The following is a 21885-nucleotide window of genomic DNA, read 5'->3' on the forward strand; positions in this document are numbered from 1 at the left end:
TCTAAGAAAAAATTGCACAAATGTTGACGTCCTGTATGAAACAATGAAGACTTAACGGGACGTCAGTCATTGGATGTCATTCAGATTACTGTTTAAGCCCACCCCTACATGTACACCCCCACTTATCACTATGAGCTCCATCTGGCTATTCCTGTCTTATTTCACTTACACTAGCAACTGCGAACAACTTCTCACACAAGCAACAAGTTTTTAGCTTTGCACAAAAAACATCTGGTTAATTTATTCTTTTAATTTTACACAGGTACATAGGACCAAAATTTGCCCTCAGTGTTGGCAACACTAGCTGACCAAATCGACAGTTGTCAAAAAATCGAAAAGTATTGCTGAAGGCTTTGCTCATCCAGCTGATATTTTCTACGGCTATATCAATCTTGGTTGTGTTCCAGAGATCTTCGAACACAGCCTGTATGATTCCATCATTCTGAGTTGGGGCCAGGCTACACGTTGAGTACACTACAGTCCCACCAGGCTTACAGCTCTTTATTCCAGCTCTGAAACAACAACCCACAGATTATTTGTCATTTGTAAACTAACATGCACAGACTGATAGAACAGAAAAATAATAGCTTGTGAAAGGGAGATCACTCTACGAGACAAACAATATAATTTCAAGGGGAGATCACTCACTAAAGGCAAACCAGTCCAGAGATACAGAGAAGACATTTTAAAAGCTGTTATTTAAAGCTGCTTTATGATGATATATATTCTGTGCTGGAAAAAATATATACTTTACTTATATTTCATATTGGGTTTTGATGTTGTACTCAAGAACAATTCACTCTGTACCTACTATGGTGTATCTACTACGATGAAGAACCACATCTGATCCAGGAGGAAAACTTATTGGCCATTTACACAATCTTAAACAATGCGTACAATAAAACACAAACCGTATACTCATATGTCATGTGATCAGTACTCACAACAACAGCTCCTTTTGTTTATTAGTGATCTGAAGTCTGTCATTAATTCGTCCTGGTTTGAATAAGTTGTTTTCCTCTGAAGTCAGAACATGTCGGTCTGTACTACACGGAACATCAACCAGTACCTGTTAACAAACATGTAAGAGAACTAAGTAGCAAGAGTACTCACTGGCCAGACTTTACACTACTAAGGTGAAAACCTAGATGTCGAAGAATCTCTCTATTAACTACATGTATGCTGCCATGGAAACCATGAATAAAATGGAATAAAATGAATAAAAACCATGAATAAACAATGAAAAGTCAGCAATATACATTGGTTTTACATCTACATTGTGAATGTGAACCAGACAACCAGACGACTAACAGTTACATATGCCAGCCACAAGTAATGGTTATCTATACTTTCAGTGATACAAGTAGCTATTACCATTTTCTTCGGTTGTGATACAATTTCTCGAATATCTACTGACCAAAAACGACACCCAAATTAATAAATCTGACATATATGTAAGACTTGTCAAACAGACGAACATCAAACTTAGTACTCACCTTGTCAAACACAGGAATATCAAACTTAGTACTCACACTATTAACAAGAGAAACATCAAACTTTAATTGTACCCACTTTGTCAAATTGAAGAACATCAAACTTAGTACCCACCTTGTCAAACAGCGGAACATCAAATTTAGTACCCACCTTGTCCAACAGCGGAACATCAAATTTAGTACTCACCTTGTCATCCAGAGAAGTATCAAACTTTAATGGTACCCACATTGTCAAACCAAAGTACATCGAAGTTAATACCCACCTTGTCAAACAGAAGATTGTCAAACTTAGTGCCCACCTTGACTAGCAGTGGAACATCAAACTTAATACCCACCTTGTCAATGAGAGAAACATCAAACTTAGTATTTATTTATTTATTTATTTGATTGGTGTTTTACGCCGTACTCAAGAATATTTCACTTATACGACGGCGGCCAGCATTATGGTGGGTGGAAACCGGGCACAGCCCGGGGGAAACCCACGACCGTCCGCAGGTTGCTGGCAGACCTTCCCACTTATGGCCGGAGAGGAAGCCAGCATGAGCTGGACTTGAACTCACAGCGACCATCAAACTTAGTACCCACCTTGTCAAACAATGGAACATCAAATTTAGTACCCACCTTGTCAAACAATGGAACATCAAATTTGGTTCCAACTTTTCAAAAATAGGGACAATAAACCTCTACCAACCTTGTCAAACATAGGAGAGTCAAACTTCTGACCACTGATCTGTGATTTCTTTACATGTGTGCAGGCATTTGGACAGTAGTACTCTAGAATTGACCCTAATCTCTGTAACCTTGACCTTGAGATGTCATTGGCCAGAATGTTCCCTGAAATACACAGCAAGATTTCACACTTGGTTATTTATTTTAAAGTTATGGCAATGAGAATATGTTCAGGCTTTTTGTGTCATTTCCCTCACATCAAAACAAAATAATACTACAAAGGACAGTTTATGCCGGCAAATGAACAAAACATGGTACATGTTCAGCTTGGACCTACTTAGTTTTCCATGGAAATTTGACAGAATAAAGGAATTCATTTCTTTTGATTTTGAGGAAATTTGTCAGTGAAATCTTCCAACATCATATGTCATATGCAGTAAACCATGCCAGTTGTGTATGCTGAAATTTATATCTATAATAGTTTCACATTCACAACTTTTAGGTTTTGTTAACATACCAGCATGTGACCACACATGGCTTTATTTGAGTGAACTTTGTGCATCAGTAAAAATAATTAGAATACCTGAAATACACCACTGCCCATTGCCAGATATCTGACAAACCGCCAGACTACAAAACTGCGGTCAAATCAGTGAACGAGCTGAACCTGAACTCGTGATCTCACTGATAATGGGCATCACAGTCACAGTGAATCAGTGCTTTAAAGTCATCAATGGCCCCTCAACACATTTTTATAGTGCCTCTAACCACAAAGCGACTACAGCTATCATATGATATCATATAATAATTATCATACCAGTGGTTAGTGTCTGTAACATGGTCAGTGTCTTCCCTCCAGGGGCCGCACACATGTCCAGGATAGAGTCAGCAGGGCCAGGGGCCAGGGCTATCACAGGTAACACTGAGGCAGCATCCATCAGGTAATATTCTGACAGGGAACAAAAATGGTACACAGAATGGAAGACACCAGAAATTCTGATTCCCAAGCTCTGTGGCAACATCCATCAGGTAATATTCTGACAGGGAACAAAAACGGTACACAGAATTGAGGACACCAGATATTCTGATTCCCAAGCTCTGCGGCAACATCCATCAGGTAATATTCTGACAGGAAACAAAAACGGTACATAGAATGGAGGACACCAGATATTCTGATTCCCAAGCTCTGTGGCAACATCCATCAGGTAATATTCTGGCAGGGAACAAAAACGGTACACAGAATGGAGGACACCAGATATTCTGATTCCCAAGCTCTGTGGCAACATCCATCAGGTAATACAATAAATCACCTTACTTTAAAATATTTTAATATTAAACATGTTTTATTTTAAAACATTCACATAAAACCTTACAAGAAAAAACAACAGACGAAATGAATATATGCCATTCATCAATAACGTACATGTATCCCACATAATCTGATAAAGTTTGAAAAGCATAGCTTTCTATTTTTGTCATCTTGCATAACTAAGATATTGCAGTCGCTAACAGTGAGAAAATCACAAATTCCTAGACGTCATCAATGTTAACAAGTAGGGCACAAGCTGAAAACACATGTTTCCATGAATCCAGTTTTGCCTTTTCGCCATATGTATATTTAGAGGGTAAGAGAGATGCGATACTTGTGATGTTCCAGACTGGTCTAACATGGCGTATTCCATGGCCTTTTACGAATTAAAGATTAAAACCTTGATCTATAGATTTATTTATTTATTTATTTATTTGATTGGTGTTTTACGCCGTACTCAAGAATATTTCACTTATACGACAGCGGCCAGCATTATGGTGGGAGGAAACCAGGCAGAGCCCGGGGGAAACCCACAACCATCCGCAGGTTGCTGGCAGACCTTCCCACGTACGGCCGGAGAGGAAGCCAGCATGAGCTGGACTTAAACGCACAGCGATCGCATTGGTGAGAGACTCCTGGGTCCTTACACTGAGCTAACGCGCTAACCGACTGAACCAAGGAGGCCCCCCCCTTGATCTATAGAGTTGCCAAGCATGTCTGAAAAATGGTGGAGCACATTTAGAGTCTGTTCTTTCAAAATAATTAGGGTTATATTAATTGTCTTTTCTTTAAAGTTAGCTTAAAGTCGCATGAGTGAGTGAGTACTGTAAGTGCTTGGGGTTTAAAGTCGTACTTAACAATTTTTCAGTCATATGACTATGAAGGAATCCTTAGAGTGCATGTAATGTACCTTCTTGCTGCAGGATGGATTTCCCTGAGACGCCTAACCGAAGGCAAGTAAGCCACGCTGCCCAAGCCATTATACTGATATGTGTCAACCACTCGTTGCACTATCCCCATGCTCAAGTCGCATGATAAAATAAGATAAAATTTAACTGAACCAAACAGTATAATAAATTGTATTTTCACATTGGTCTGAGTTTAAATTTTGCTTTCTTATATGAAAGTGGAGCCTGAACATACATGCATGCACGTGTAAATAAAGTGTTACCTACGTGTACTTGTGCTTACCTAGCATTCCGCATTGGTCTCGTTTGGGTGCTGGGAAATCACTAACATCCCCAAAAGGGTGAACAAACACTTTCAAATGTTTGGGTATCTTTATCATGGAGTCTTCAATAACAGGCACTTCAATGTTGAGAGGTTCGTAAATGCTCTGAGACACTTCTTGATCTTTTAACAATTGCCTGTCTGAGTACACTTTCTGTGCTGGAATAAAACTACTGTAAAGGTCCTGATTCAGCCTGGTGGTTGGCTCTGCTGGAGTTCTTCCTGCATCACAGTCTTCTGTATTTTCTGGTGAATAAGAAGTATTTTCTTCTCGCGATTCCTTGGCTAGGTCTGTTGAGGCCACATCCTGGATATTTGAATTTTCCATCAATAGATTATTTTCCTTTCTCTGTGACGATGTTCCCTCATTTTCATTGACATTTTGACATGATCTATAAACATGTTTAAATGAGTTTGTACCAGTAAGGAAATTATAAGCTCCCCTTGACTGTAGCTCTTCCATGACTGCATCTGGGGAGGCATGAAAGTTATTCACTAAGGCACAGTATTTTTGTGAGCACAGCAGAGAGATACGAATGGATGGCCAAAGCTTTCCATATACTGGGCTATAGAACTGGTCAAAATGTTCAAGGGCTAATTCTGTTGCTTCCTTCTTTCTTAACTGTGTGGCCTGAAAACAAAGCAACAAACCAATGTCATTATGTCAGTGAGTTTCAGACCTCACACTATTTCAACATTTCACCCATTGATTACATTTATTAATAATACAATAGTAAAGATTACAAGAAATGTATTTCACACATACCCTAACCAACCTAAAATTTCAGACAAAAAGTACATTTTTGGAAGAAAATAAATGTCATAAAATATTATTCTTGGTGCTAAAACTTTTTCTAGTACGATATGTTCCTATGTTCAAAACAAACCACCTGACACCTTTCTAAAATCCTAAAACATAACTCTCAGAAAATTAACATCTTCATCACTGATAAAATTTTGTATAGCACATACATGTAGAAGATCATTATTATCCTTTCAACAAGGCCCAATTAAACATTGCAACAAGCTTAAGTTTTACTGCTGATATGGATTTTTATACGAATTCCTATGTTAAAAGGCAAACAAGCCTTGTCAGTGGTTGCTTGTGACGTCACTAGTGAGGTACCGGGTGCAAGGTCAAACTTCAGCTATGACAGTAAATCTGTTGTTGTTAATGGATTTTCAGTTAATGATTATCTTAGTTATATACTCAGCCAGTAAGTACATGTATATAGTAATTGTGTCATATTATGTCCACAGCTGCTGGGTACATGAGCAATCGTTGCATGTTATATCCAAAGCTGTTGGGTGTATAAATAATTTCATGTTATATCCCCAGTCGCTAGGTGTATAAGCAATCATCACAGCAAACATCAATTCAATCCACAGCTACTGTGTATTATTAATAATACACAGTTTCATCGATATTTTGTCATGATCTATAAACATGTTAAAATGAGTTTGCCCGAGTAAGGAAATTATAAGCTCCCCTTATATCATTAATTTCAGCTTATATCCATAGCCGCCAGCCAGTGGGTATATTCTGGCTGCCTTGTTTTTTCTCCTTTCATTTACTTACTTGTTTATGATTGTTGTGTAACACCACACTAACTAACTAAATGGATATCCGCAGCCCACATTTTGATGCAAGTCAGGTGTTCTTCAATGAACAACTGGTCGTCGACCACTTAATGTCAGCAAGTCCTGGAGAACGGGAGAATGAAATATATCCCGTCCAATTAAGGGTTTACTCTTTGGAGATTTTATTGCTTTAGACGAGAACGGCATAAAACACCAATAAAATAAATCAATCAATAAATAAATAATGCTTTAGCTTTTATTGAATCAGCCTAATGTTAAGAGTGCTGGGAGTCGTGGGACGTAGTAGTGGGCTTTGCAACAACAACATCCTACAGGCAATTTACAGTCACATGGTCAAAATATTGACACACACACACAAAAACCCTCCATATGCGAATTAGTGTCGTACCCATTTCTTTTTGTATCTGTATCGTTTCTGCATGAACCTAACATTCAGAAAGTCTAAATGTAAAAGTTTTCGCAAACCATCATATCTGATCGACATGTTGTCGATTGCCAGATGGTGTTTGTCACTGTGAGGAGTTTGTCGGGGCAAGCGCGATCTTCACCAAAAATATAAAGATGTGTGGTTATATTTGGATGAAATCAGATTTTCTTTTTTAAAAAGAAATTTTGGTTGGATTGATAATGGTTTTATTTAACAAAAAAATCAGTTCATTCGAAATGTTAGTCTCGCACTAACCATAGTCACAGACATTATCTTGCCTACATTGCAATGTTTTCTCTGTTATTTACAATTTATTGGAGACGTTATTTCCATAATAACATTTTGGAATAATATGTATATCTCCTGTTTAACTTCAGAGCGAGAGATATTTAACTTTTTCGAAAAAGAGATTTACAATTTCTAGTTTCCTGTTTCGTGATGATGATAGGTCTCAAAGTCTGGTCAGAAAGACTACGTCAGGACAAGCCAAGACAGAAGAGTTCCCGCCCGTCAAAATTGCCGTTTTCGGCATTATTTTGTGTAGATTGTGAGCATAATTTCTACTTTATTCTACTGAACATTTACCTACGGGTTATTCTGATTCAATAACATCCTAATTATATACTGGTAATCATTTGTGTGGCTAGTTTACTGAGAAGAACGATTGTCAGAAAAAGCGTTCTTTCGTCATGGAGGTCATGAATGGTCCTCCATATTGAATTTTCTCTCCTCCCCAACGAAAAGATTAACATTGAATCTTTTGCAAGTGGAGGAAGAGGTAGTCTGGTCAACCAAAACAAACCCTGTGGAGCATGTTGACATTTACGCTCATGTTAAGTTGAAAAGCTATTTCTCCCTCTGATCGTAACCAACCAATCTGTTAATGTCCCCATTACACGTACATCTTGTTTAAGTAACACAAGTTGGATGGCACGCCCGTCCTTGCATGGTTTTAAATTAAACTCAAATTATGCTGTTCCACTGCTCTCACTGCGTAACTTACATGTTAGCTAGTTATACATTGACTGTAGTTGATTTGTAGGACTTACCAGTATGTTAATTCGACGAGATATTTATTTAGAAAACTGTCCAACATGAAAGAATTAAAGAAATACATGTATGTTTGACATACATCTCTTAAGCTCGATGGGGCTATGGTTATGTAGAAACATATGTAGCCCTAGTTATACATTGACTGTAGTTGATTTGTAGGACTTACCAGTATGTTAATTCGACGAGATATTTATTTAGAAAACTGTCCAACATGAAAGAATTAAAGAAATACATGTATGTTTGACATACATCTCTTAAGCTCGATGGGGCTATGGTTATGTAGAAACATATGTAGCCCTATATGCAAGCATTAATAGACTTACCCTGCACCCTGCTGTCCTCAACATACTGTTGATGTCCGCTGAATGACATGGTTGTCCATAATCCCAGTAAATTTCTGCGTGTGATAAATGTCAGTTTAGTGATATGCTTTACCTTGCAAATGTGCACAGGATCAAAACTTTTCTGTGTATATGGCTAACACTGCTCATTGGTCATGTTTGACATGTAGCGGATGTTCCACTGATGTTCGCTTGGCAACACCTGGAGACAGCCGACTGCCCCTGCGGCTTTTTCCGTTTAGGCCTCTATATGATGTAACGAGACAAGTAGTGAGCCGCTCCTGGGTCATTACGCTGCGCTAGTGCACTAACCGACTGAGCCACAGAGGCCTACTGTAATTAAAGATGCAAGCTTCGTAAAACTGCAAATTATTTCTCTACACCCCACAGTTCTCTCAGAATGTTTCAAAATATTGATTGCAGAGAGGGTTGGAAATGTTGAAGAATTAGGGTACTAAGAAAATATTTTGTTAAATTTTTAGTTTCATCTGAAAGACTCATAAAGCCAACAGTGTGCATCTCTATGCAGATAACAGTACTGCAAAATAAAAATGCTAAGATAATTTAATTTGAGATGGCCTTCTCAAGATGTCATTAAATACAAGAACTGCCTTGTTGGCTGTCACATATTTTGTGAAATGGCAGGTTGAAGGATGAAAATGCTTGCAAACATGAGAGGAAAGTATGGTGGGGTTAGAACATTAGGAGTTACACCCTTTGCACCTGCACTTTTTGATTTAAATTGAGTGTTCAGTTGGTCTCCCATGTTACCCATTTTGCAAAATATTCTAACATGTCTAATGTGTAAGATAAATGCAAGTAATTCTGTGGAATAGACAATGGCCAAGTGGTTATGGCCTTGCCTTTAAATTGTGAGGATATGCAAGGCACAGATTCAAATCCAGCTTTGGACAGGGAATTTGTTGCTTTTCCACACTCAATACACATTCAATATTCACTCTGGCTTTGGTGACAATAAATGGTTGATGAGGTTTGTAAGGCTGTTCATGCAATCCAACGTTCAGTGAAGACCACCTGTCTTCCATCAATTTAGTATGCATGCATATCTGAATTCACATGTGGAAAAGTTTGTTGGCAAGGTCATAGGTAGGCGGGGCCTCCGTGGTCGAGGGGGTTAGCATGCTAGCATAGCGCAATGACCCAAGAGCCTCCGACTAATGCGGTCATGTTGGCATCCTCTCCCTCTGTAAGTGGGATGATCTTGCAGCAACCTGTGGATGGTCGTGGGTTTTCCACTGGGCTGTGTCCTGTTTCCTCCCACCATAATGCTGGCTGCCATAGTATAAGTGAAATATTCTTGAGTACGGCATAAAACACCAATCAAATAAATAAATAAATGAATCAAAGGTCAGTGGATTACCCTAAACACTATGGTTTCCTACACCTATAAAACTGACTGCCTTTGTGTATGTGAAAAATTCTTGAATATGTTAAACAACAGTCAGATGAGAATTATACACATCCAGGAATGTGCGTGTATATGTAGACACAATTAGTAGATTGCAGCTACCATTTATTATTCAGACCAGCCAACCCACTCATTATCTTATTTAAGCATGTTGAAAAAAAATGTTCTGCTTAACATTACCTTTCTTGTGTGTGTGTGTTTTTGTCGCAGTAAGAGTTGACTAATAAGTCAGCATATAGTCAGCCCAATTATGCCGTTGAGAAAGGGAAGAAGACCAAGTAATTCACAAAATGAAGCAATACCTGACCAAAAGAGGACAAGATCGAGTCAGGAAAAGAATTCTAGCAAAGCAGCATCGAAATCTGTCACGCGAAAGAATGCTGAGGTGGAAAAACGTGAACAGATGCAATCTAAGTCTCCAAGAGTTGAGAAAACACATAAGGCGAAGCAAGGTGCTTTGAAAGAGGACAGTTTAGACAAACAGGCCAGTCCAAGGTCAGATACAGCACCTCGCCCATCTCCAAGAGTAAGTGCCCGGAATGCAAAAAAGGTGGCGAATGCATCGGATAAAACTGAAGAAGTCCAAGAAAAATGTGTGGAAGGCGTTCAGCATGCTTCTCAGAGGACCACTCGTCATCGCAGCAGTGAAGAGCCTCCACCTACCTCAGATAGTAGTAAAGCTAATACCCCCATCCAGAATGTCAGAAGAGGCCGCCCTCCATCTGCAAATAAGGAAAAGTCAAAAAGTTTTGATGTGTCAAAAGATAGAAGTGCTGAATCACCAAAGACTACACCTCGGCCTAGAGGAAGACCTAGGAAGTTCCTGCCCACAAAGCCAGTAGAAAAGTCAAGTGAGAATTGTCAAGAGGGGAAAGCACCTGAAGATGGTCAAGGAGAGAAACAGGATTCTGTGTTTGGAGAAATTTTGTCCAAAGAGAAACCATCGGGCGGGGAAGACAAAGCAGGAGAATCTGTGGGTATTCAGATCAGTGATGTAAGAAGCATCAGTGACAGTGCTGACTCAAGTAGTGCTAGTGGTAACCAGAAAGACACAGATGGAAAATATGCTCAAAATGTGGATAAGAAATCACAAGATGATGAAAGTAAATCCCAGAAAGTGCAGAGTGGCCCTTCACAATCTGAAAACAAGAGGAGGAACGAGGGTAGTACTGCTAAATCTGATATGGTGACAATAGGCACACAGACCAGGACTGTTCCTAGGAAGAAGAGGCCGAGCCAAAGTGGTTACCAAGAGCAGCAGCCCTCAGTGAAAAAACAGAAGTCAGAGGATAAAGGGAAAGAGGACTCCGAAGCAGTGTCCCCTAGGAAAAGTTCTCGGCAGCGGAAACTTAGCCGGTGGTTTGAAGACATGGAGGTGAGCTTCGGTAAGAAGAAATCCCCAGAAGTCAGAGGTAGAAGAAAGATTATCCAGAATTCGGTACCAACAAGGTAAGTGGAGGACAAAAACATGATGGTAATCCTACCATTATATAGGCTTATCAGGATGAGTCCTGCTCCAGACTGTCCTAAATATCTGTGCACTGTCTGGTTCAGTGAAAACATACACTTGAGATAATTGTTTATTTATTTATTTGTTTTTTGAGATTTATATTTATACACCTTGGATTCAAGTACAAAAAAAAATCTCTGACAAGATGGAATTGAACTAAGAAAACTATGTGTATGGCAGATTCCAGGGAGGCATTTTTTCCGCTATATGTTGTTTTGATTTCTGTTGGATGTTATCTTCAGATTCATACCATGTTTTTTTTTTTTTTTTTTTCGTTGATAGCATAGTTGTTGAGAGTGTCTTAGATGTATCCGAGGATGTGCAAGCTTCAACAACTGAAACTGACCAAGCAGAACAGGTTCAGGTAAATGCTACTGACCCTGAAATCTCATCAGAGGAGAAAGAGGCCCTCGCTCCAGACCCCATGGCTTCATCTCCAGTACCTCAAATGACTACACACGAAGGCACACAGGCTGATATAACAGAGGAAGAGGAGGAGCTAGCCGAGGCAGTGTCCAATCAAAGTGGCATTGAGAAGAATACTGTGGATGAGGACGAAGCTCAAAGCAAATACATCATCCCGTTGGTTTTGACAGAGCCTCTGTGTGAGCCTGCCCCTCCACCAGAGAAGCCTGGGATACCTGTCCCGGAGGAAGAGATGCTGCAGGTGGAAGCTAGTACAGAGACGACTGAGGAGATACAACAAACCGTAAGTACCACACAAAGCACCTTGTGTGAAGGAGTCTTTTCCACATGGTTATGATATCATGTCATTGCAGGTCTTCGTTTTTGTCACACCTCTTGCAAAAGATCAGGGCCTAGTTTTACAAAGATTTTGTACATGTACGATAATCACAGATATAGGACAATGGTACAATAATAATGACAAAAAAAAAATATTGTATGATAAATGTATGATAAAAAATGTTGTACGCCGCTTTGTGAAACTGGGCCCTCACACACCTAAATTCATTCTCCCCAGACCTTTGATTTTTTTAGGTGTGTCTTACTAGCACACCTAGATTTTTGTCTTTGAAGTGCATTAGGTGTGGGAGCAAGATCTAAAATTCAAAGGCTTCTCATACCTGTGAACGGTGTGGCCTTTATGTGTTTTATGGATCATATAGTCCATCCTATAGGACGTAGACAAACTACAATTTATCAGACTGCATGTATGCTTCTTATGTAACATCTTATTTCTCAGAATGTTGAAAGGACCTTAAATTGGCGCTGGTGTAGGGCCCAGGTGACTTCAGACCATTTATGGGGTAGTTCAGGTGTTCTTGATTTTCAGTCTAGCAGTGAAACTGTGTATTGTCTCGAATGTTTTAGTAATAGAGCTTAAAAGTATTTGGCCAAGCTGTGCATGTTAATTTCTTTTGTGGTCTTATGAAAAGATGTAATGCAAAATTCAGAGCCAGAATGAAGTACCACTCCAATATTTCAGAAATGACAACTTTTATCATTTTTTAGCTTGCCTGTATGCAGTAAGGCAGGGTATTCTAATTGTGAGAGAGGGGGAAGTGGCGGTGTCTGTGTTGGTGTTCGGTTAAGGTTTTTTTTATAGCTCTTGTATAATGGGCTCTCATTTATGGGTTGAAGGTTAAGCTTTTTTTTTTTAGCTGCTGTACATGTGTAATGGGCTCTCATTCAGTGATTGAAGGTTTAGCTTTTTTGTTTAGCTCGCTTGTTTAAGGTATTGTGTGTAAATGCACATACTTGGATGGAAGGTTAAGCTTTTTTTTAGCTCTTGTATATTGGGCTCTCATTCATTGATTGAAGGTTAGGGTTTTTTTTTCCTTTCTAGTCTAAGGTACGGTGTGTGAATGCACTTTCTCAGATGGCAAGTTAAGCTTTTTTTTAGGTGCTGTATAATGGCAGTGATATGTGGATCTCCAACATACAGTGATAGAAAGCTATGTTTTGTTTGTTGTTTCTTTTTCATATTTCTTTTTGGGGGGCCATGGCTCAGGTGGTTAGCGCGTTAGCTCAATGTAATAACCCAGGAGCCTCTCACCAATGCAGTCGCTGTGAGTTAAAGTCCAGCTCATGCTGGCTTCCTCTCCAGCCGTAAGTGAGAAGGTCAGTCAGCAACCTGCAGATGGTTGTGGGCTTCCCCTGAGCTCTGCCTGATTTCTGCCCACCATAAAAAAAAATATTCTTGAATGAGTAAATATTGTTGAGTAAATAAATAAATTTTTCTTCTCACTTGTGTACATCTACAAAGGGCCTACTAATAGAAGGTTGAACTGTTTTACTGGTTTTAGTTTTATAGGCATTGTTTTTTTGAAGATTTTAATTGATAGACTTTGAATTTGAAAATTTACGAGTGATAGAAACTTCAATTTGTTTTCTGTAGTAAACACGTTCTCTAGAAATGAAACCTCCATGCAGGGCAACAATTTCTTGCATACAGGGTTTCTGTGACTTTAGTGCTAATCAGATTTTGCCAGATTTACCACTTTTGTAATGAATAAAGTTTCATGTAAGGCTACAGTTTTATGCACATGCCTACCTGCAGTGGCTGTAGTGGCTATCCATAGTACACGGATAGCAAATCAGGAGAAGCAACTTGTATATCAACAGAGAGGGTACTCGAACACCAGACAAGTTTTTTTTACTATCATAGCTCAACATTTACTCAGCAACTGACAGCTGGTGGCATTCTCTGAATGCCTTGTTGGAATTGTGTGCTGTAACATCAGAGCTGAATAGTCACTCTGTATTGGATCTTTGTGGAAATGTTTTTGTCCATCTTTCATGTAATAAAAATATAATGTAAATATATTATACCAAAATGGTGTAATATAGTATAATTGAAGAAGTTCATAAGCCCACCCAAATTACACAGTTTACCTTAATTCTTTAACCTTTTCAACTGCCTCTGTAACCAACACCTATGATTCTTGCTTCTTTAATGACACAAATCATTTTTGGCATCACTTTCATAATAATTATATGCATAAATTCCACAGAAAATGGGCTTTGGTGGTTGAAAAAGTTGAAGATTTACAGTGTATATGATGATGTGTCATTACTACATGTAAGTCAGGCCACGCCTATAGAGTTTATATATCATGATCTGTTGAGAGATAGTAATAAGTCGGCTCAAGCCTGTACATTTTATATATGATTATATGTTGACAGATAGTACTAAGTCAGCCCAAGCCTGATGAGCCCATCCCGGACACCTACCGTGGGTTGACTTACACCAGTGTTGTATTGCCGGCAGAACAGGCAGACTCCTCTGACCCCATGCTCAAGACCATATCTGTGGACATACAGGGGACTGGGGAAGCAGGCAAGGCCCAGCTTAAGAAACAGGAGTTTGTCATTGTGAGATTGCCTGAAGGGGTGGCCATCCAACAAGAGGGTACAGCAGCTCGCAAAATGGTGGAAGATGTAGGCACCACTTTATGGTTGTTATAAAGTTAAAAGAGAATTTTAGAGAATGCAGCCCTTTTTTTCTAGTTAAATATGGTTTGATTTATTTGCTTGACTTTTTTTTTTTGAAATGGAATACTTAGTAAAAAAATTTCACCTATACCATGGTAGTCTGTGTAATGGTTGGTTTTAATTGAGAATGCTCAGAGTAAACCACCGACGTTTGGTGAGTTACTGATGAACTCTCCCATGTCTGACTTATGTTATATTGGTGGTCTGCAATGAACTTCATGCAAGACTACATAAAAGAACATCATCAGCTGAGTTGCTGCCAAGGCCCCGATCACAGTGGAAGCAGGGGGGAGGGGGCCTCCATGGCTCAATTAGTTAGCGCGCTAGAGCAGCGTAATGACCCAGGAGCCTCTCACCAATGCGGTCACTGTGAGTTCAAGTCCAGTTCATGCTAGCTTCCTCTCTTGGCGTATGTGGGAAGGTCTGCCAGCTGAGGAGGCTTGAAATTCCCTTTCTCACAATGTACTTAAATAGCCGAATTGTGATGAAAACTTTAATATGATAAACCAATAAGCTATAATAAGCAAGCTTATCTACAGATTTCTTGTTCTAGTATTGGTGAGGTGCTGTAGCAGTATGTGTACTGTGTACTGTTTTGTTCCAGGATGATGGTGTAAGGTGCAGTGTGAATGAAGCAGAGGGCACCTACAAGTGTTTGGACTGTGACTACATCACTAGTAAGAAACCGAACTGGTACAAGCACAAGAAGAGGCATATGGGTGAGATTGACAAACCAACTTACACATATATGACCAGATAGGAGGGACCTGGCAAACTCAGCGGCTTCTTAGCGGCTACAGATCATAAGATTTGCAAAATGACTTAACTGCGAAACTGTTTAGTTCCTGCAAATGTAACTACTGATAGCAGTCAAAGTTGTGTATTTGGGGGTACAGCGTAAAGTCAGTTCAAGTGAATCAGTTCATAATAAGGAAACTGTGTGTATATGGATTCACATGTACTTGTTCAAATACAGTTATTTGAACTCAGTTGTCAAGAGAGTCAAATTTTCCAACATGTATAATTTTGCTTGTTTTCAGATGTGAAGCGGTATCCATCTGGTTTATGCCAGTGCAGATACTCTTGCTTGATTTAAGATATGATGTGTACCAGTACAGATAATCTTGCTTGTTTTCAGATATGAAGCGGTATCCATCTGGTTTGTGCCAGGACAGGTGCTCTTGCTCGATTTAAGATATGATGTGTACCAGTACAGATAATCTTGCTTGTTTTCAGATGTGAAGCGGTATCCATCTGGTTTATGCCAGTGCAGATACTCTTGCTTGATTTAAGATATGAGGTGCACCAGTACAGATAATCTTGCTTGTTTTCAGATATGAAGCGGTATCCATCTGGTTTGTGCCAGTGCAGATACTCTTGCTTGATTTAAGATGTGATGTGTACCAGTACAGATAATCTTGCTTGTTTTCAGATGTGAAGCAGTATCCATCTGGTTTGTGCCAGGACAGATACTCTTGCTTGATTTAAGATATGATGTGCACCAGGACGGATACTATTGCGCTTGATTTAAGATATGATGTGCACCAGGACGGATACTATTGCGCTTGATTTAAGATATGATGTGCACCAGGACAGAAAATCTTGCTTGTTTTCATATATGGAGCGGTATCCATCTGGTTTGTGCTAGAACTGATGCTCTTGCTCGATTTAAGATTTAACGTGTGCCAGTACAGCTAATTTTGCTTGATTTCAGACGTGAAGCCGTATGCGTGTAATGTGTGCCCGTACAGATCATCCACGAGCAGTAACCTAAAGAGGCACATGAATATTCATCGTGACGTGCGCAGCCATGCTTGTGACAGGTGTGGTCTGACCTTCAGACAGAAGATCCACCTGCTGAGACATGTCAAGTACAAACATGAGGTAAATAGTCACCTGATACTTCACAGCAACAGATGCTTTCCTACCCCTTGTCATTGAATATTTCTTGCTCAACAACATTTTATTTTTTACATATATATGGGTGTATTGTTCAGTATTAAGGTGATAGGCAAAATCATTGGTTGGCCCAGCGTCCATCTTGCCCCAGTATAGATCACCATATCTGGTTTCTTCTATGTAGCAGTTTAGTAAGACAATTTGAATGACATTTCATATGGATCTCAAATATTCTATTACAGATGCATAACTTCACCAGGTCTTATCAGGATGTTTGGAGTAGAACTCTCAAAACTTTTAATTAAACATCAGGTGATCGCACAAAAAGATTATGGAAGTGTGTTTATGTAAACGAATGTCAAAATGTATAATTTGGCACATTTTAGAAAAGATGGTCTCATATACCATTTTTATATTTAAGGTACTGCTCAGTGCTGGTTGGGAAGTTTTAATTTTTTTTAATGTCAATACAACAATTATTTTATAGCACAGATTTCATTCATGCTTGCAATTATTAATTCTAGTGCCAGGGAGGTTGAATAATAATGTAGTTTGTCTTGTAATATTTGATTGTAACAATGTGATAATTTAACCATTGGTTTTCTTGACAATGTGATATTTTGTGTTGGTGTTTCAGGAGAAGAGTGTACAGTGTCCACTGTGCGACTATGTCTGTGCTAATGAAAATCCTGATTTGAAAATCCACATCAAGCGACGACACGAGCGCCCCAAGGAGATGAGCGCCGACGGAGGATTCACGTGCGATGAGTGTGGACTGGTGGCAATCTCCAGAAAGGACTACAGACAGCACATGAAGTTCCACAGGAAGGGTCCTGAATTGAAGCTGTTCTGTGAACACTGTAGTTTTGTGACAGACTGTGAGAGCCGCATGAACAGGCATATGATGATCCACACTAAGGAGAAGCCATTCCAGTGTGGGCTGTGCGACTACAAGGGCACCCAGAAGGAGCACGTTGTCAGGCACATGAAATCCCAGCACCAGATAGAGATGCCAGAGAAAAACATCACCCGCGCCTCCCGAGAGAGGCAGGGAAACAACGATGTTGCCTTGGCTGCTCTCGGGATCAGCGATGACAGCATGAGCAACCCACCCACGCCTAGTCCATCTGACCAGGAGAAAAAATATGACAAGGCTGACTTTTCCAGCCGAGATAAAATATTCGCCTGTAATCACTGCACGATGAAGTTTGCCAAGCTGATTAACCTGTACAAGCACCTGCACACCCAGCACCGTTCCATCATGCCCATGGCCACAGAGGAGTTCTCCTGTGTTGTGTGTGAATTCCGCACCACGTCCAAGAAGAATTTACTGGTGCACATGAGAAAACACAATCTCTTAGATCAAAGCCCACCCACGCATGTGTATTCGTGTGTGCTGTGCAGTTATGTCAACCCAAAACGCAGAAACCTCTTCCAGCACATGAAGAAAAAACACAAGATAGAAATTGTAATGAAGGATGATGGTTCTGCTAACTGCTTCATTGCAGAGAACTCAAATCTGGCCGGTGGAAGTGGGGAAGGTGGTAATGAGAACTTGATGACAGTTGGGGATGTGGTGACAGCCTCGACCTCAGACACCCAGATCCAGGTAGTCACGGACAACGGGCCGTCTGGCAGTGTCCAGAGACTGGTCAGCATCAGTGATTTGACCAATGCACTGGCCCTACCCCAGAACACGGACGGCGTAGTGTACATTGACCAGGGGTCCAGCAGTAAGGCCGTCACACAGATGGACCTGGCTGATCTGCAGGTGGAGTCCATCAACGTGCAGCACGAGGCAGCAGAGGCCATCCAGGGCCTGCAGGCGTTAGCAGAGCAGAGTCAAAGACACATTCTGGAGGCCCCCATCATTGAGCAACTGCGGGGCTCTGTGTCCGATGCGCAGGTGGAACTGAGCGAACAGGTGTTGACAGAGCAGGTGGAAGAGTCGCAGGTTGTTGAGGGGAGTCAGCAGGTTGTAGGTGTGGAGTCAGAGTCGGCGGTGGAGTCTGAGGAAGCATTAAGCAGCTCAGGGGAGGATCGGCCGAGCATACAGCTTACGTCCGATCAGCTCATGAATTTGTCCTCAGGTGACTATGTGGAGATCAATGGGGAAATGTACAAAGTAGAATTCACAACTGAGGACTCTTCTAGTTAATAGATAGAATTTACTGAGGTATTTTTTCTTGGACCCATCGTTCGTAGCAGTGTATACAGTACCTTAATACTCATTGTATTGTATGGACCAGGAAACAGTCTTCAGTTATTTATCTTGGATGTTTACTTTGTCTTGAATTTAAATACACATGTCCTTTTCTCTGTTCATATTGAAACTATGTGATGATCTGGAAGAAGATGTTGTGCTCAGTAATTTTTTTCACACATGAATGATTTAAATATATTGAGACGTTATGAAGTTGTATCAATGCATTTTTGAAGCTTTCATGTGCACATAAATTCATTTGCCTAAATTTCACTATGCACTTGATGAATTAATTCTATCAGCAGCAGGATGTAAAGTCCACTATTCATTTTGATGATCTACTGTATCTATTTTTGAAGTTAATATCAGGGTATTAAGTGTTTGACCAGAAACTTTCATCAAGAGTTTTGTTATCACCAAGTTTCCATGTTCACTTCCTGTTCCCAGTTGTGACATATTTATAGTATGTTACTTGATTTGTTGCCAATAAACTTTGGTTTTAAACTTTGAAAAACCATCTGGAATCATCTGTATAGTGTTTTGTTGCTTTAATGTTTCTTTGAGAGCCTGAAACCTACAAAGGCTAATTAGATCCCTGATCTCTCACTGCTTTGGGGCCTTGTCAGTAATTGGTTTACAATGCTTGTGTGGTTAATTGCGCATATATTCTATTGTTGAAGACCACTTGTCCATGTCACAGGTGGGAAGCTTGTCAGTAACTTGGCAACTTGCCAGTAGCATGAATATGAAAAATTTGAGCGTGGCAATTACACAGTAATCAAATAAAATAAATACAGAGGCTAATTTATTACCTTTTGATTTTAATTGTTCACTTGACTGATGGTCATATGTTGTACTCACTTGAATGTCACAAATACGAGTAAGCAAAAACTGAATTAAAACACCGTGTCTCAAGTTGTCTATAATGAAGTTGCTCCAAGAACTGTTCTGGTAGCAATAACACCCATTGCCTGTTGATCTGGACTTACAATTTTATACAAGGGAACAACACAAGAAATCCATGAAGAAGGTTATGTAGTACTTACATTCCTCAAGAATATATTGTTTGAATGAAATGTTGCAACTAATTTATTTATTTATTTCATTGGTGTTTTACGCCACACTCAAGAATATTTCACTTCAATGATGGCGGCTAGCATTATGTTGGGAGGAAACTGGGCAGAGCCCGAGGGAGACCCACAACCATCTGCAGGTTGCTGGCAGGCCTTCCCACTTATGGCCGGAAAGGAAGCCAGCATGAGCTGGACTTGAACTCACAGCGACGGCATTGGTGAGAGATTCCTGGGTCATTACGCTGTGCTATATAAGACATATTTTCTTCTGTTGACTTTCCAGAGTGTTTACCTATATGTACCATTGTATTTTGATTTATCAACGGTAAGATTTATGATTGAAGGAAACCGAAGCAATTAAGCGAAAGCTTTTAAACTTCCTGACATAAAGCCTAATGAGTCTATCGTTTTTCAAGTAATTAGGGAAATTTTTTTATTTTATTTATTTGAGTGGTGTTTTTACACCGTACTCAAAACTATTTCACTTATATGAAGGTGACAAGCATTAGAGTGGGAGGAAACTGCGCAGAGCCCGGGAATATCCATGACCATCCGCAGGTTGCCGGGAGACTAATTCGGGAATAAAATGGCACACATTACTATTTCAGTGAAATCCGTGTACCAACAAGAGGTACATGTGCCATCTACAAGACACAAGGAAGACTTTTCGACAATGGCACACTTTTATTCTTATTTACTTCCATAATAACCCTTAACACAGTACAATTACGATAGTCCGTGTACATGGGGAAACAGATCCACAATGGTATCCACAATGTGAATGGCTCTTCAAGCTCTCTATACCAAATGTTAATGAGGTGTAATCGCTGATATGTTCCCAAACAATAGAAATAATAATAATTAAAAAACAGTAACAAATTCTACTTCAAACATACTAGAAAGAAAAAAGCACGTAGAAAACTACAACCAATACATTGTGTAAATCTTCAAAACAAATTTAAATACATGAATGAGGCTAAACAATTATGATATTCACTTGTGAAAAACGTTTTGGGGATCAAAGTGGGCACATATTTTGTATTGGCAGTTCACAATAAAAACTTCAAACTGAATATTGCAATCTTCTTATTCCTGCTTTTATAGATTAAAAATGGTAATGTAGTTAAGTACTGTGTATTTAATGTAGTGTTTTCCAGTGCTTGATTTATTCAGCAGCTATTCTGATATATCTTCCGTAAGAAGATGATATTGTCAGTGAAGTATGACAGGAATGTGAATAATTTTAATACGCAGAGCCTGTTCACTCACATGTCAGCTTACCCTCTACACTTCCTCAACATTCTAGTGTGAGAATTTGTGTGAAATCTGGTCATAAAATGAATAAAACGACTCCATCACTCACAGTTCAATAGTCCTGTATTCACACAAACAAACACCTAGGGATTGACCTGCCCTTGCATTACATGGGCTAATAAGTCAATGGAATCTATATATGTACTGATACTTAGCACCTGGAACACTAGCAGCAGCGTGCAGTAAGAGGGGTAACAGTTAAATGACAAAGTGCTCTGGTTTATAGGCTGGAATTGGGCATACCTCCTAAATGGGCATATATACAAACAGTTTAACAGTGTAGTTTTCATCTTGCGACAAAAATCATGGAATAGTGTAAAAATATTATGTATGGTAATGGAATTAAAATTTAACACAGATTTGTTATGTTAACTGTTGTAATATCATTATCAATACGATAATGTGCAATCAAAACTGGAACTGCTCAATGTCAATGATGTCAGTAAAAAATTCAGATTCTACCATGGAATTGTCAATTCTGTCAGGAATTAACAGTGTAGTGAAGCAAAAGGCCTGGTCGTAATAATACGGTGTCCCTAAAGTTAACCTTGACTGCTGCCATCGTGCCTGTACATCGTATTATGATTATTATGACAGTTTCCGGTTATGCCACCATAACTCTAAACTACACAAGGCTCAAGTCTGCTTATCATAAGTAACAAAAACTGACATTTTAACTCTGTTTAAGTATTGTCGTGTCCTCTGAGTATGGTACAACACTCCCAAAGCTTATACAAAACATTTTCACAAACCAGTATTCTCCAATGTTTCTGCATGTAACTTCCAACTTTGAATATGATTTATACATCTTAAAAATTTGTTCTTGGACTTACATGTATCAGTCCTATTTATATTTTGACTAATTCGCATGGAATAA

General features: G+C 39.5%; 2 protein-coding genes across 3 annotated transcripts; one reads left to right on the forward strand and one right to left on the reverse strand.

Moving 5' to 3' along the window:
- Positions 1 to 229: 229 nt before the first annotated feature.
- LOC135471148 (5-methylcytosine rRNA methyltransferase NSUN4-like) lies at positions 230 to 6812 on the reverse strand. 2 transcript variants are annotated; one of them, XM_064750239.1, is made up of 6 exons: positions 6692 to 6812; positions 4663 to 5332; positions 2980 to 3111; positions 2185 to 2327; positions 945 to 1069; positions 230 to 512 (listed from the first exon to the last, which is right to left on the reverse strand). In XM_064750239.1, the coding sequence occupies exons 1-6, from the start codon at positions 6785 to 6787 to the stop codon at positions 236 to 238; spliced, it is 1443 nt and encodes a 480-aa protein (XP_064606309.1). In that variant the 5' UTR covers positions 6788 to 6812; the 3' UTR covers positions 230 to 235. The 2 variants fall into 2 exon arrangements, with proteins under 2 accessions (XP_064606309.1, XP_064606319.1); XM_064750249.1 differs by lacking the exon at positions 6692 to 6812 and adding an exon at positions 6281 to 6604.
- Positions 6813 to 7149: 337 nt separating this feature from the next.
- On the forward strand, positions 7150 to 19144 carry LOC135471138 (uncharacterized). The gene is made up of 7 exons (XM_064750230.1): positions 7150 to 7277; positions 9764 to 11002; positions 11346 to 11772; positions 14211 to 14465; positions 15124 to 15238; positions 16234 to 16403; positions 17056 to 19144. Exons 2-7 carry the CDS (start codon positions 9804 to 9806, stop codon positions 18574 to 18576), a joined length of 3687 nt encoding a protein of 1228 aa, XP_064606300.1. The 5' UTR covers positions 7150 to 7277; positions 9764 to 9803; the 3' UTR covers positions 18577 to 19144.
- Positions 19145 to 21885: the final 2741 nt, after the last annotated feature.

Source organism: Liolophura sinensis, chromosome 1 (genome assembly GCF_032854445.1).
Source record: "Liolophura sinensis isolate JHLJ2023 chromosome 1, CUHK_Ljap_v2, whole genome shotgun sequence".
NCBI classification, from domain to species: Eukaryota; Metazoa; Mollusca; class Polyplacophora; order Chitonida; family Chitonidae; genus Liolophura; species Liolophura sinensis.